At 47.3% G+C, this 16,334-nt stretch overlaps 2 protein-coding genes across 2 annotated transcripts; one reads left to right on the top strand and one right to left on the bottom strand.

Annotated features, from left to right (window-relative positions):
• Positions 1-1,141, bottom strand: N7477_009521 (glycoside hydrolase family 18 protein; the record flags this gene model as incomplete). The annotated part of the gene is given in 5 exon segments (XM_056971182.1): positions 1-210; positions 472-531; positions 587-654; positions 786-972; positions 983-1,141. 5 exon segments carry the CDS (start codon positions 1,139-1,141, stop codon positions 1-3), a joined length of 684 nt encoding a protein of 227 aa, XP_056818161.1.
• A 12,965-nt stretch (positions 1,142-14,106) lies between these two features.
• N7477_009520 (uncharacterized protein) lies at positions 14,107-15,778 on the top strand (the record flags this gene model as incomplete). The annotated part of the gene is made up of 3 exons (XM_056971181.1): positions 14,107-14,128; positions 14,228-15,277; positions 15,357-15,778. The coding sequence occupies 3 exons, from the start codon at positions 14,107-14,109 to the stop codon at positions 15,776-15,778; spliced, it is 1,494 nt and encodes a 497-aa protein (XP_056818160.1).
• Positions 15,779-16,334: the final 556 nt, after the last annotated feature.

Raw genomic sequence — 16,334 nt, 5'->3', positions numbered from 1 at the left:
CTAGCTACCACTTCCTACACCGCTATAACTCTTATTAGGGCTATTAGTGTCTATAAAGGACCGACTATATAGGGGCATACCTAGCATAAGCTTTTTGGTATCTATGCCCTTAGAGATATAGAATTTGACGGCCGTATCTGTATTAAATAGGGTACTGAGTGGGTTGTCGGCGGCTAGGTAAATATTAGCGTTATGCCCTGAGACGTTACTCTAGCCTCCAGAATAATCGTAGGCTATTAAGTTCCAAAGTCGATGTACTGGTCTATTTTGGGTAGATATAACCTCTGGTAGTGACTCGGACCTATTCTATCGGTTAGTATTCAATCAATATAAGATAAAAAATAATAAACTAGCTAGACAGGCGACTATTATTAAAAAGTGGTAGCCGTTTGTATAAGTTATACTATAATTATTTAAGGCCTAAGAATAGTAAGCTATATTTAAATCTTTATGATCTCTGGTTACGTATACCGCGCGGAGTTTTCTAAGTATAGTAACTATATTTTCTGCCCGAATATTATTGGCAGGATACTGTGACTAGTTTAGCGGTGATCCTATTAGTACTTAGATTCCCTGAGGAGCATACTTCCCAGTTAATATCTATACCGTTAAATCCTAAGTCCCTGATAAGATTCACAGCGGAAGAGGCGAAAGCTGCTCTACCAGTTTATATGCTAAATAAGGCCGCTAGGTTATCTAAATAACTCTAGCTACCAATAGAAAGTAGTACCTTCAAGTTGCGGTTCTTCTGCTTAAGTAATAGAAGCTACTTAATATTTCCGTACATATTGTCCTTATTCTCGTTCCACGAATCCCCGGGTATCGCTTCTCAATATTAGCCCATAAGTCTGATAAGTAGATCTCCCCAGTGTCAGGATGCACGTTGGCAAATGCATATAACACATACGTCAGGCTTTCGACGGGAAGGTCTTGTGGGTAGAATTTCCTATTATATATAGCCTTAAGTATTTTCTGTCAGTACTGAGTGCGTGACCTGGAGGCGGGATAGGGACAGACCCAGTTGACAAAATATGCTATATTGCGGTAGTAAGCGGCTGGATTCCGAGTAGTGAATGAAGTACGATTTTCTCGCGAAGCGAAGGTGCTCGCGGCAGAAACAATCGCTACGCTTGTAAAGCATACAAGACTCAGAAGGAGACTAACCTTTAAATATATAGTGATGGTTACCGGGCTGCTTCGAAGTAGATGTAAAAAGATAGGTAGAATGTATGAATGCTAAACCACGCGGGAAGATGGGTAGGCTTAAGTACCTTATAGTATAAATAGGGATAAGCTTAGTCGAAGCCCGTAAATTTTACTTAGTAACTACTTTTAGCCACTGTTTATGCGTATCGGCGAGACTTATAGATTTTTAAATTACCGCTTATTATGCTAATGCCCGGAATATATTTATTATTTACAGATCACTTTGCTTTGGGCGATGTAGCGATCTAAGTTAAGAATTTCAGTTAGCCCGAAGTGATAGTAGTCCAGATTTGGGTTGCACTATATACTTTGCCTAAAGTCGATATCCCACTGGCTCCGTCGTCGTAATACTCAATTTTAAATACTCCCCCCGTTTCTTATTGAGTACCACTGCTGCAAACCTGTCCGGACCCAGCGCAAGCTACTGTAAAATTATATTAATATCGCTGAGAGATTAATAGATTTACCACATATGTACCTAGTCCTAATTTTCTCTTGCCTCTTTTAAAGCTATTCACATGGAAGATATGGAGGAGAAGCAAACCTAGAAATGATATCGAGGTTATATTGCAAGGCTTATAGAATAAATCTTTCTCGTCATGCTGTGTTAGAGATAGTGTGCAGCCTAGAGGTGTTCCGAGCCACCAGACAATGGTGTGATCATGGGAACGTTTGGTATCTGCCTAAAGTTCCCGCTGACCAATGGACCCAAGATCCAACTATACTACTGTGTCGTCAGTTCCCCTCCCCCCTGCTTCTTCATGCATAACTTGGTACAGTATTATTTGACATAAGAGATTGCTCATCCAGTTACCTTCCTGGATGGATGTATGTAACATAACGTCATCGAGAGGTTGGCTGGTAATGTCTGATAGTTCGCACGTAGGCCGTTGACATGAACACAATATATAGGGAATTTAGTGATATCCATTTCGATTGAATGTGGGCAACTATGAAGATGACGAGCGAGCACCGTGTCTTAACATCCTTGCATTTACCCATTATTTGGAAGCTAAAGTTGGACATGGATCATCACAGATTCTGGAATATAACCTAGAACACCGAAGCTCATGGAACCGTACCTTCCGTACGTACAGGAGCATCTTTCGGGTTATTCCAACTGACCGTCTCCTTAAACTCGGTTAGGTCTTGGACGTATACTCGTAGCTTCTCTCGTTCGCCCAGACCGAGGTCCGTATTTGTCTATGAGTTTTTGAATACCCTAGACCCTGTCAGCTCGTACACTCGTGGTATTCTAGGTAACCTACTATATTGATTTCTTTACTATCCTCGGGACTAATATGGGTTCGGGTTATTTTCCGGTAGTATCCCTGAAAAGAGTTTCAGTCGGCCTTTAGAGCGCTAGCTCTCTTAACGCCTTTCTGACGAAGACTGTCCTGGCCAGGCTTTAATTTCATATAGAAGTTGAGAAATCGAAGGATATTACTAGGGTTCAGGAGACGAAGGGCATTAGCAGGATCATTCCACTTCGGTAACGCACCAGCCTCATTAGCTTTTACTCAGCAGAATCTAGGCCGTGTATTAGTGAAGTTCCGCGTTAAGTACTTCACAGTACTGATTCACTTATGCCAGAGCTGCTCGATTCGTTCCCCCCTCGTCCTCGTATTCTCCGATCTCCTATAATCAAGAGGGACATCGCGTATGTCCGTATTAGTGTCGTTATCTGGATCGTCACTGTAGTCTACCAGAGCCTAAGCGCCTGGGTGGCGCTCAGAACGCGGATGGCGAAGGCCTATGCTCAGAGATATTCGAAGGAGGAGAATAAATAACTTTATATAGACGTGATAAGAGAGTTTTAAGGCAGAGAGACTAGGTAAGAGAGAGGCGAGGCTGGAGGCAGGGTCAGGAAAGTGCGTCTGACGAGTAACCGCCACACGAGAAAGAGAATAGGGATCTAGACGTTTTATGGCCGACCTAGGCTATTATCCCCTATAGTCTCTCCGACCAATAGCGCCCTTAAAAAAAGGGGGAATATAACGGATCGCGGGAATGAACTTCGTTTCTTCTTGGGGCAGGCAGTGTCTTCCACAGAGATCAAACACTTCCTGGGAATAGTCACTTCTAAACATAGGAATTTATGATAGATTGCTACTGGCATCGACGGTTTTCCTATAGGTCCAAAGCTAAACACACACTTACACGCGCTGTTCAAGTTAACATTGACCTTTCTATTGTAACCGTTAAAACCTAGGATAAGGTACGAAAATTGCGGTCTCACGTATGTGTAGAGGTGGGTGCCGTATCGAGATAGAAAATCAGTATTAAGAACAGCTACAGCCGACTCTAGATATAAGACGTAGCGTGATTTCTCCGCGTTCAGTGGAACTCAAAAAGCTATGTGGTTCCGCTATACCGTATATACTCTATAAATCGTATTACTTTATATATATCCTTAACAAAAATGGCTTCTGGGGGCTTCTAACAAATTCTAGTACACTTAATCCTAGATAGACGACTCCTAGGCACAATATTTCTGTTCCTAGGAGTAATTAAGAGAGCTATATGTCTCCACCTCCGGCAGTTTATGCCTTAGAAAGGTGCGAGAATAATAAGTCCCAGGAGCTTAAAACCTATGGTTCTTGTCAGATAATATTAAGTTAAGGTATAAAAAGGCTAGGATTGTCCGCCTAAGTCTTCATAAATCGGAGCGCGCCTTATTCCTCGACACCCTTTTGAGAATTTATAAAGTGTTTCTCTCTATATTAGTCGATTCTCCTAATCTGTACTTTGCAAACGCTTCTGGGGGTTTATTTAGGTAGCCAAAGTATGAAGCTCCGTAAGGGAAGACCTTCACTAAATAGTTATGAGAGCCTCTGTTGTTTAAGCCTGGATTGGCTAACCCGTTTCTGATTACTCCAGACTGCTGAAACCGACACTATGGTCAACCTAAGTGGATTAGAAGGCGTTAAAAATTCGTCGGGCTCGCCTACTAACCCTATCGTGATCGAAGATGACGATACGTTTGATGTATAGGATAAGTCAGAGGAGCACAATTTAGATGCAGATACGGAGATTATGGATACGCCGGAGTTCTGGGAATGTTTGGACGAGTTTCACCGCCACGGCTTAACTGAAGAAGGCACGGTTAGGCGTTCGAGTAAAGGATTAAGGCCATCTGAAATGAGTAAAGCAGAGACTGCCGAGCTTGTTGAAGACAAGAAAGGTACGTTTCTCTTTCCAGTTAATAAGGGAGAGTTTCGCTGTGGGTTTGAAATGTTTCTAATAGCTAAAATCATTACTCTAGCGCCGACTTCTCTTCCGCAAACTGATGATAAATGCTATGTGAGGACGGAGGCCGAACTAGATATTTTACTCCCTGGCCCAGCCGTCACTTCAATCCTATCGGCGACGGCGGATGAGACTAACGAGAATACGGCCTGCGGGTGTTGTTCAGAAGGTCCAGTGAAGCGGAAAAGGAAGCCTGAAGACAGTGGTGTCTGCCGCGATGTCAGACGATCAGAGCGCTTGATGAGGAAGAATGGTTATCTGTCTGGATCTGTGCGACCATTTGAAAAAATACGTTTGTAAAATATAGCATACAATACCCTTACCTAGTTACGCGACTAGGCCCAATATCTGGTACCTGAAAATTCCGCGCTCTAAAAAGGTTATACTATATTCAATGGAATTTGGACTACTATGATATCCGCAAGCGTCATCCAGACCACAGCTACTCTCCGAGCATACGGCTGTACTTTGTAGGCTCATTCACCTATAAGACACCGAAACGTCACAGGGGTCAGGAAGCATTTTCGGGGCCAGACACAAGGAGAAGAACGGCTTGATCGCTGTCCAGCTCTCGCGCAATATCGACGACCTTTTGAATCGCGTGCGCTGTGTCAAGTCCCGTGTCGAAATTTTCGGTATCCTTCATTATCTTTAACCCGAGCCCAGACCCTCCCTGACTCCCTCGGAAGTTCTGAGAGTCAATGAGTAAAAGGGATCAGGAAACCGAGGTCCTATCACTAGCATCTCTTGTGATCGAAGTCGCCTCGGCCAATAAGTGCGATGACGTGACGGTTCCTGCTGGGCCAATGGTCGCTCGTCTGAGCCCATCATACTCACAGAATAGGCCCAGCTGAGAGTAGACAGAGAATCGTACAGGTTAACGTGCCGCGCTCCACCTACGTCATATTTGACTGGACGTCGTATGGTCCCTCCAGGATTTCCAGATAGCGTCCCACGACGCAATCTACACATGTCAATGTGCGATTGTCTATTACTCCATGATTAAGAGCATAGGGAACGTACGCAAGGTTTGGCGGTCGTGAAAGGCAGCCCGTTACGAACTAGGCGGGCGTGCAATACCCTTATAAAATAGATCGGGCATGAGAGGCCTGCAATATGGATGGAAGATATAAAGGCAGGAGTCGAGGAATCTTAATATTGTTACTCAATAGGTTAGTCGGCCCCACGTTGCATCGAGCAATGAAGCGATTAGTAACCGCCGCTTAGTGAGAGAGCAACTACTAAGCTATGCTATGTCGCCCTTAATCTATTTATATTAAATTCAGATATGTAACTTCCTTTTCATAAGGGCTAATAGCGTGCATTTCCGCAAGTTATATTAGTCTCTAAAGAGCGTACTGCAGCTATATCTATTAAGCGAATATAGCGTAAGTTCCAAAACATCGCCTCGTGCGGAAACTTAGGCCAGGGGCATATTTAAGTAGTCACCGAACTAAGGAAGACTGTCGTCGTCGGCTGTAGGAAATATAGAGCCTACGGTCTCCGGTAGAACCGGGTCGTGAAGAACGTTAAACTATCCCTGTTAACCCTACTAGCCCTGCTAGGTGTCCTGGCCTTGCGCGTTATTAGAACCGGGTAACGCAGAGAATAAGTGTATATTCTCGGTTTTATTCTTCTTCGTCCTAATTCTATCGGCAAAGGATACCGTATCATTATAAATTTCCCTTAATATTCTCTGTACCTCTTCACGAGGTATATAATCCCGGAACTCGGAGGTTATATCGTCGAACTTCTGTTTTTAGTATCGGATTTCGCTTTTCGCGTTTTGGTTCTCCGCGGTGAGCTGTCGCACTTATGCGGCTAGCCGAGCGTTCTCGGTATCGAGACGTTAGGTCTCCCGCCACTATTAGTTAAAACGTGCCGTGAGCTTTTGGTTAGTCTCCTCCGCGTCCAAAATGACCTTATTATATAGCGTATGTACTACCTCGAAGTTATTATCCTGGATGGCCGGAGCGGCTTAAGCTCGTGAGCCCTATGTTAGGTCAGTTCCACGGCTCTCTAGAAATCTTAACGGATTCGTACTAAGCCTTGCCGGGTCCGCGTTCCTTCTGCGGCTACTTGTGCGGAGGTCCTTCCGTTTCCTGCTGATTTCCGAACGGCTCTCGGTGCTGGCACCGCAGGGTTGCGCGAGGCAGTCGCGACCTTAGGCATAATTAACACTAGGGTGATAAAGAAGACCGATAATAACCACTGTGAAAGACATAAAAGCTATAGGAGTTGCAGGAGCGTGCTCGGGATAATCGAATTAGGCGGGTAACTCGTGCCTTATAATTCCTAAGCCACGGAATAGGCGAACGATTTAAATGTACCGGACTGTCGCCAGCGTTTTATGCTAGCTCGATCGCGGAAAGCCGATTGAAAGTTTCCCGACCCACTGTGGAAGAGATTTAATTATATAAAGTGGTACAGCGCCCGTAGCTTCAGGAAAGTGACCGGTATCGTTATATTTCTGTCTATTATTGACTGTTCCCCAGCGTGATTCTGAGGTCTAGAACGGAAAGCCCCAGCTTAAGAGGTCGGCCATTACGCGAGGGTTCGAAACCTGGTCCGTGTCTCACCCTAGTATGTTTAAGCCAGAAATTGGGTTGTCTATTATAACGGCTTGCATTTGCTTGCAGTTCTACCTCAATATCAGTTAGCCTGTCATAGATGTGGGAGCTCGAAGATAATCTATATTTGACATCGAGCAAATTGCTCAGCATCCTATACGGTCCACTGCTTGGTCCCGTATTCATCTGCTGAACGTTCCCTTCCCACATACAGTAGCATCTATGCGACGCATGAATGTCTTGTGGTGACGCATGAATGTCTTATGGCCTGAGAGAGGCCTGAGGGGGAACGTGATCTGGAAGGAGCCGTGGGTCTAACCCGATTCGGGATAGAAGTGGGTTTGTTTCGTAGATGCTCGTTTCCCTCTTTCTCTCTTCTTCTTCTTCTCCAGTTTAGTTGCTTCTGTTAATGATACACGAATTCTTCTTCGTCTTGGTCGGTAACAATCTACACACCTTCTCTAGTATCGACAGCCAGCGTCGGGCTCGTCTGTGTCGGGCTGGATTTGCATCCGAATTTATGGAATCGGGTTCTATCACCTCTCCCCTTTCACGAACAAGTTTGCCCTTTAATGCTCTGAATAGCTCTCTAGGGCCCGCCAGTCGACCTATTAGACCTATTAATTCACGGACTCCGATCATAACTTCAGTGGACACTTAAGACACCTCTTGGGTTGTCGTTTACAGTACGACTGAGTCAATGTGCTAGGAATAAAGAACTTTAGAGCCTCCTGATAACATCAGCCCAGGAGGCACAATAGAACGCTTGTCGAAGGGGTGGCTGGACTATTGATGGAGCAATATGCGTCGTTTAACCCTCCTCTATTTAGAACATAAGTCGCCTGTGTATTAACAATTTGTTTTGTATGGCTCGCTTATAGCTCTACGTATCCGCTGGCGGTCTGTTTGCTTCCCTGCCGTAATCGACGACGATGTGAACTGGGATATAGAGTGGTCGGCAGAGTACACTAAAGAGGTCTTTTGCCTCTCCTATCTTAGCCGACTGTTCTCTTCGAGAAGCTGCCTAATCCGCTCGGCGAGCACTCTCTATCGCGCAATAAAATCTAGCTTTTCTTTTAGAGGGAGCTTTGCTACGTAGGTTGCTTACTCTAGCTGAATCTGTATAGTAAATAGATCGGAGTGCCCCTATATCTCCGTAACGTTCCCTGATTTATGCGTGTTTTGTGCCTTCCGCTATCGAGACCGTCTCTTCCTCTAGCTAGACCCGGGTCTGGATCTTCTCTACACTAATAACCGAGTAATTAGCTTAAGTTCTCAGTATAATCGATCACAGTAAACACCTACTCTGCGCGATAACGGTTGAGTCCCCGGGATACCCTTTTGACCATCGTACGGAAGCGTCTCGGATTGCTAAGAGAAATATGAGGATAACTTAGGGCTATAGTAATGGACTTAAGGAATAAATCGCTATAAAGACTCACCTTTGCTATTTTATCCCTAGCTCCACGGTGAGCGTGTCAGTGCCGCAGGGATAAGGAATAGGAGCTAGTAGAAGGGACTTATAGCACAATTGGGAGCGGACTGAATTTAGAGGCCGACGACTAGACTCATAACACGTGCATGGAAGGCCTCGGCCCTTCGTTCTCTCGCTGGTCTCGGGAGGAAACCCAGGCCGTCGGTCTATGGTAGAAATCGCTTTTGCACGCCTCTAATCGGTCAGAATTGGACCCGCTTGTTGATATAACTCTGTTTAATTCACATTGCTGCTGCTAGTCATATACGGTTGTAAGGAGGGGAGCGTTAAACTGTGATCGAATACAAGGTTTAGTTTGTTCGGGCTATCGAGCTCGGACCTCTGTATAGAATTTTACAATACTAGCGCGGTTAGGAAGACGAAGTGGGCTCAGGGATTTAATCCTCGGCGTTACTGTATTCAGTGGCCGTGGCGAAAGACACTCTTCCTTCTTCACACACTATTCTGCCTTTCCACAAACAAGAAAATAGCCCGTCTCATACCAAACGCCGACTTGCGAGCTATGCGGCCTGCCTTTGGGAGTTCACCGCCTATAAGCGTTCACCCTCCGGAACAGCGGCCTTCTCAACGCAAAGCAGACAAGGTAAACGCGCGATTCCGTCTCGAGCCACGTTACACGCTAATAAATGGTGCGTTATATATTATGTAGGGCTGGCAACGGATAGTAGTTCGGGCGAACGCTCTCTCAGAAACTTTAACACTGAGTTTACCGTTGCACGGCTCTACTGAGTCGCAGGACGTTCGTTGTCGACTACACCGACGCCTGCGGGAAAACCAGGGACTGTCGCGTCGGATAGAGAGAAATCTGACAGTAAACCATAAGTCACATACCGCGAAGTATAAAGAATGTGAGGAGAAGATTCGACGGCTAGAACAGCAAAAGAAGGAACTAGAGCGGCAGAATAGGTTCTATTGGCACTACGTTAAGGATATGAAGGAGGAATTGCGCCTCTGGCACAAAGAGGCCATTTCGCTTGCGCGACGCGCTCAAGATTTTGCGAAGACTTAGTGATGAACTGTGTCTGGCTTTGGGAGTGGCGCGCTGCGAGGAAGATGTACTGTATTATCTGAGCGATAGTTGAAGGAAGAACCAGCGTTATTGACGTTGAGATTTCCCGGATAAGGTACCGCCATACGGATGTCTTAGTCCTGGCCTCAGCAGATCCTCGATAAAAACGATTCAGACTGGTTCCGAGGTTTACCACTGTTAGATACCCGCTCGTTCAAGAATGAATACCCTTAGGGTCTTACAATTGAGAACAAACAAGCTCTGAATATTTCGGTAATCCTAGTCGATATGACTAGTGCTCTCTTTCGTATTTGGTGCTTCGCCATAGCCTATCTCGAACGGAGCGCCATCTCGAACGGTTTGAACCGGATTAAACGTGACTAGTGCGTGAATTGATAAGTCGATGGTAATTAATGTCACCACTCTCGAGTGTCGAGATCTGGCAGGGTGGTGTAACTGGGTGTCTTTTACTGGGCTTCGCTTGGGATTCGTACCTTAAGATTTGCACTTCCATTTGTCCAGTCCGGTTACATCTCTATGAAAATCTCTCATCAGCACGATTCGATTGGTTTTAAATCATATCTGGCGAAAATGAGTGGCTGGTTCTAGCGCTGCGCTAATGGTCCGTCCTGGCTACCGTAGTACGGGAGCATAAAAGACACCAGGACCCCCCGTGCTCTACTGAGGATCAGGAACCTTTCCTCACGCCGGGCCGTAGTGAGAACCCGTTCGGGGTTGGCCTACCTCGGCAGTCAAGCCGCAGAGAGAACCCGCTCGGGGTTGGCCTGCCTTGACAAATGTCGGGCCGCTAGAAGCGCACCCCGATCAGAGGCTGTGACCTCTGTAAAGTCAAGCCGCAGAGGGAACCCGCTCGGGGTTGGCCTGCCTTGGCTAGTCAAGCCGTAGTGAGAACCCGCTCGGGGTTGGCCTACCTTGACAAATGTCGGGCCGCTACAAACCTTCCAGGGTTGGCGCACCCGGATCAGAGGCTCTGACCTCTGTAAAGCCAAGCCGCAGAGAGAACCCGCTCGGGGTTGGCCTATTTTCCCTCATGCCGGGCCGTAGTGAGAACCCGCTCAGGGTTGGCCTACCTCGACAATGTCGGGCCGCTACAAGCGCACCCCGATCAGAGGCTGTGACCTCTGTAAAGTCAAGCCGCAGAGAGAACCCGCTCGGGGTTGGCCTGCCTTGACTAGAGGGTTTTTCTTGCATTTGCTCTTTGACTCTTCCATGCGCGTCGAAGCTTGGTAGCCCCCCAATGGATCGAGACTCCCTGCATTTGCTATTTTCCCTCATGCCGGGCCGTAGTGAGAACCCGTTCGGGGTTGGTCTACCTCGGCACCAGGGCCGGTACACCCCGCCCGCCCTCCAGCGAAAGACAGACACCTCTTCGTGGTGCCGGAGACCAGTACTCAGCTCGAAACGGGCTGACGAAGCTAAGATCTGTCCTCAAAATTTTACACGGAATGGATTCTCACTTTAGAACATTCATTTTCAAAAGCAAGAACTGCCATCGTTCTCTGCGGCGGCTTCGTCTGTGATTGCTCTTCTGTAATGTCCAGATCGCGTAACCCAGATATAGAGTCCGTACAAACCAGCTGATGTGCTGAGAAACCCGGCCTGGTGCCTTACTCGGAGTGAAGTGATCTTTGTTGCCTTTCACTAATAAACGTTTAAAAACTCCCCGACGCCCTCAGGTAGTATGTGGGTAAATAAACGGTCATCTTGGATGCTGCTTTAAACTGACTGAACCGGGGAAACCGTGCATTCCTTCACATTTTCCACGTACCTCTAGTATAATTTAGTAACCGGATGTTCACAACGCTGGCTCGACAAGACTTGGTCATTACGCCTTTCTTTCGTCTTGCCTTACAGATCCATCAACGTTTGTTGTTAGTGCGCATCTCTACTGCTGCCCAGTTGTGGCGAGAGAATGGAGCGCCGTTCACCGAGTCTCGGGCATAAGACAGCTACACCCATAGCATGTGTTCAATCGTAGACATAACATAGGTGGAGGTAATATGTATGTTGCCTTCGTGCTTCCACCACCGACGAAGCTCGACATACGAAAATCCTGGTTCATAGCCAGACCGAAAACATTTTTGGACAGACTGACATGTATGACGACTAATTCCTTTGTACGGCCGTCATGTGTAAAGATGGCCACATAAGTCCTCTTCACCACTATCATTTTCCTAATAGCCAGGTTAGAAGTGCGTTGAGCGAAACGTTTATGCCGTGAATTTAGTTTCCGTCTCAGAGTTGCTCAAGAACATTCGTCAACGAGTCCCTATCCGACTCGCCGCTCGGGCGTCGTGGAAGACTTCGTTTTGCCCTGTTGACCTACGGTGCCTTTGCTACACCCGTTTACTTTAACAGATTAGCTCTAGTGACTCTCACTTTTTGACGAGTCTGATTTTACTATTACTTTCCGTTTGACGACTACATGCCCCGAACTAGCACAGGAAAATTAAAGAGACGTTTTGCAAGTTGAGTCGTTCAAAAATAGCACTTGCCATTAGGCAATAATGTACCAAGCTGACTTGCCCCGAGCTCTTAAACATTGCTTGTGGGGGCGTTTAATTGTTTGAACGTTGGCACTTTAAGGCGGTATTCGTGTCGTAGAAGAGTCGGGACTTTCGGAACTTTCGGGCGAAATCTCACGGCCAACCCCAAAGACATGAGACCGTCCAAAATTCCCACGAACGATCAAAATATCCGAAAGTAATTGATAAACTGTGTTCCCATTGCGGTATATACCCGGTATATAAACGTTTAATTCGCGACAATTCAGACATATTTGGCTAGTCAGATACATAAATTCCGGTTCCTGGCATTTTCGCAATTACTCCGAGGGCTGTTCATATAAAACTTGACCAACTCTCATTCCACTGGGCGCACGACCCGCACAAATGACCCTAGAAGACATCATATGCGATAAATTAGATATTTGCTGCACTTCCATTGATGACCGTTCTTACACGTGACGGAGAATTATCCGTTTATAACGTTGTGCATGATTTTTGGGTAGTGCCTGTTAGCTGAGTGCGTCGTTTGCACTGAACGCTAGCTACCTTGCTTGGCCTCCAACCTCTAGGACACGTTTATTAGTAGTCAGTTAAATAGAGAGTCTTAATGTTCGTGTCAGTATGTTAACGCCGCCCCTTTATGATCAACCGCGCTGTAGCACCAAAACCCAGCAAGATCTCCCAGGTTGAGGTGCAGAGCAAGCATCTCGTCTTTGAGGGAGCGATCTGTGTTCTATTTCCCTGATAAACATTCAACCATCCCCGACGCCTCAAGTCTTACACAGCTGTTTTAATTGAGTTTGCTGGGCAAACCGTGCATTCCGTGGCTTTTCAACGTACTTTTATATTTCTTCTAGTAACCAATTGTTCACAACGGGTTGCTAGATGACCGACGAAGACCGACAATCCCGCCTCTAGCGAGCATGAATATGTTTTTGGACAGACTGATCATCTTGTATGAGAATTGAACCCGTTGTTCGGTTATCCTATGTAAAGACCTCAGAGCGCCCCTTGACGACCTATTATTTTCCCGATCATCAGCCAAGAATTGCGTGGAGAAGTTTATAGCTGTTAACGTGGTTTCTGCCTTCGAGCTGATCATGAATACTCCTCAACTGATCCCCATGCGACTCGCTACCCCGATGTAGTGGAAGTCTTTCTGTGCCCTGTTGATCTGCTTGCTCCGTCCGGTTGACCGGTGGGCTCGCGAAAGTAGCTTTTCCAGAGATTGAAGGGCAGGATTTTGCTGTTTCCTTCGGTTTGGAGCCAAAGCCCCTAGGCTCCAACCAAGCAAGAGAGAGAAATATGCGGGTCGTTTGCAGGTTGACCCGTTCAAAAAATAGCACCTACTTACTAGGTAATCATGTACAGACTTCACTAACTTCGGGTTCTTAAACATCGTTTAAGCGCGCAGGGCCTTGCATAAGAGACGTTTATAATTTTTTGAACGTTGGCATAGCTCTAGCGAGGCGTTCATGTCGTAGGAGACTGTACTTTCCAGGGCGAAAACACATAGCCAAGACCGGTTTCAAATACACCCATTGTTGATATTTCGACACGCGGTCTGCTAGAGTGGAGGATGGTGGCTAAGGCGCTTCAAAAGACGGTAATGTTTCCCGATGCCCTCCTTTCTCTCGTCCTTGCGCAAATGCTGACTCGGATAATCCCAAGCAAGGCTGTTGCGAAATAAGTGGGGAGCGAGAATAAGGGTACCCTGCTCGACAGATAGCACGCGCGAATCAAACTTGTTTTGGATAGATGGCCGAGTTAATCACAGACCGAGTGAGCTTTACCAATGAAGAATAGTAGGCAGCCAGGTTCCGGGTACCTGCGATCAGATAGAGTACATAGCCGTGTGGATACGGAGTAATGATGTTGCCTCGTCTATAGACGACCGGGCAACTCCAACGCGGGCGGTGTTTATAACCTGCCGCTAAAAATAGGTGCCGATCATCTGTGGCTGCGTCTCCCGCTTCGGCTTCAAGGCCTTTTTTTCGTGCATCATATATCACTCGCGCTGGCCACATTAGTCTCCAGTCGAGTGTCAACATGATTGATGAAAACCTGCCGAGTAAGCTCTATCCCTTGAACCCTGGATCGGATCATCCTCTGGACGCCCGACGTCATCCTCGGCTTCACTTCTCCGCACATGACACTAACTCTTCAATAGCGTTCTTCCTAAAGAATAACTCGAAGAATCCTCAGCAGAGCACTATTTATCATCGACAGCACGGAAATGACCCCGAGCCCGCCTATACCCTCCGCGCCCTCAATCCCGCTCTCCCCACCACGAACAATCGCTATGGTGTCGCCTTGTATGACCCCTTCATATCGGACATCGTTTACGGCGAAGTCGCCGTGGTTCCAGAATGGACACAACCCAGTCTGTCTGCAGACGCAATCCGCACAAATGGCGGTGCCCCGCCACTCCCCGAACCGATTCTCCCTAACGAATTCACAATCCAGCTCTACAACCCGGACCAGGAAGTCATTGTACGCTATCAGGCAAAGACATGGAATAGACCTGCGAGATGGGAATTCGAAATGCCTCAGCGGACATTTAGGGTCCCCTCCTCGTCAAAACTGGACCGAACACAGAGCGACCCATCTGTCGCAGACGTGACCCCAAAGTTGCGCTTCAGTTGGCGCAAAGATGGAAAGTTGTCGAAAGATCTATCCTGCTTGCTGCATGGCAAGACCTCAAGCATGCCAGACACACGTAGCAAGAGCAAGGAGCCCGATATTACGGTGGCTCTTTTCCAAGGCTTGAAAGAACTCACTCTTTATGAACCGAATCTTTATCGCGTTGAAATGGAGGACTTTAAGGGCCTGGAAGTTGTGCTGCTTCTCGCATCTGTTGCGATTCGCGATATCTTCTTTGGTCCGGCCAAAGAGGCATTCCACATCACTGCAGCCGGCCCTCCAGCGGTCGGCAGTCGGCCCCGAGCCGCACCTGCAGGAAGGGAGACTCCAAAGTCTCAAACGGTAGCTGCCGCGGCGGTGGTCGTGCCGAATACAAGGCCTTCTCAGCCACGATTGAACACCCTCAATTCAAAGCCACCAGGCCCACAGGCCCGGACTCGACAGGATGAACTCGCAGCAGAGAATGCCCGCCGCACGCAAGAGCTCCTTGCAGCGGAGAAACGATCTCAGGAAAAGGCCCGACGCCAGCGTCAATCAGAAGTCGACAATGAAACCAAGCGTCTGCAACACATCTACGGTATGGAGGAGCAACAGGCGCGCCAACAAAGACCCAACCCGGCCTCGCCTCCAAGATCGCATCTGCCCCCGCCACACAGCGTTCCCTCCACGCCATACGCTCACCAATATTCCCAGTCCCACTCTCACCTTCCATCTCAAGGACCACTCCACCCTCCTCGACAACCTCGCCCTCACAGAGTCGCACAAAGCGGCCCAGTTCCAACATTTGCCAACAGCCCCTACCTCCGTGGTTCGGGCCACATGGACCCGCGAGCCCAGTCAACAACCCAACTCATGCCTCGACAGCAGGTTCAAGGCAGTCCTCAAGCCCAGCCCAGACCTCAATCCCACGTGGGATTCTCATCCCACCCCTGTGAGTAGTGGCGCGTTGCCCGCGGCTCAACGGCCGAACCCACATCAAGTGCAGCCGAAAAAAAGCAGCTTCTTTGGGTTTATGCGTAATAAGGAAGAGAGCAACAGCCGAAATCGACTGGATAAAAAGCGGAGTTCCATGTTTTGACCTTTCTTCTTGCTTTTCTCTTATACCCTGGCGTTCTTGGTTTGCACATCCGGAGCACGCTTCATTGCTTTTGGTTCTTTACGAAATTTTACGATGCAGACAAGTCTACATTTTGGGATAACCATCTTTGCATAAAAACTCAATTTCCATCGTATACGATCCCATGATTGCCTATATTTGCCCATGATGCTCTCCACTGACTCTCACGTCGCCATCCATCAGCTGTCACTCAATGATTCGTTGATTGTCAATTAGCCATCTTGTTCAAGTCGCTGCTGGCCTTGACAAACTCCGGCGGGGTCCTTTCGTACGACGGCCGCGTCTTGTCGCCCTCAGTCTGGTTCACGAGATCACTTGACTTATTCATATCAAGAAAAAGATTGCGCCTTTAAAATTGACCGCTAAATTTATTCTGCAAAGTCCTGGGCCTTCATAGGCCAGTGGCAGGTACTCTTCAGGAGGAAGTAGCCCATTTCTTTTCCCGAATGGGCTTGGTTTTCGTGGCTCTCCCGGCACATAGTTTAAATTTAGTTCTTAGTCCGTACATTGTGAAAAG

Source organism: Penicillium maclennaniae (assembly GCF_028827695.1).
Source record: "Penicillium maclennaniae strain IBT 15551 chromosome Unknown utg000008l:1.0-3552695.0:1.0-3555053.0, whole genome shotgun sequence".
Taxonomy (NCBI): Eukaryota; Fungi; Ascomycota; class Eurotiomycetes; order Eurotiales; family Aspergillaceae; genus Penicillium; species Penicillium maclennaniae.
Note: the sequence above shows the minus strand (reverse complement) of the source record. Positions and strands in the feature narration are given on the sequence as shown.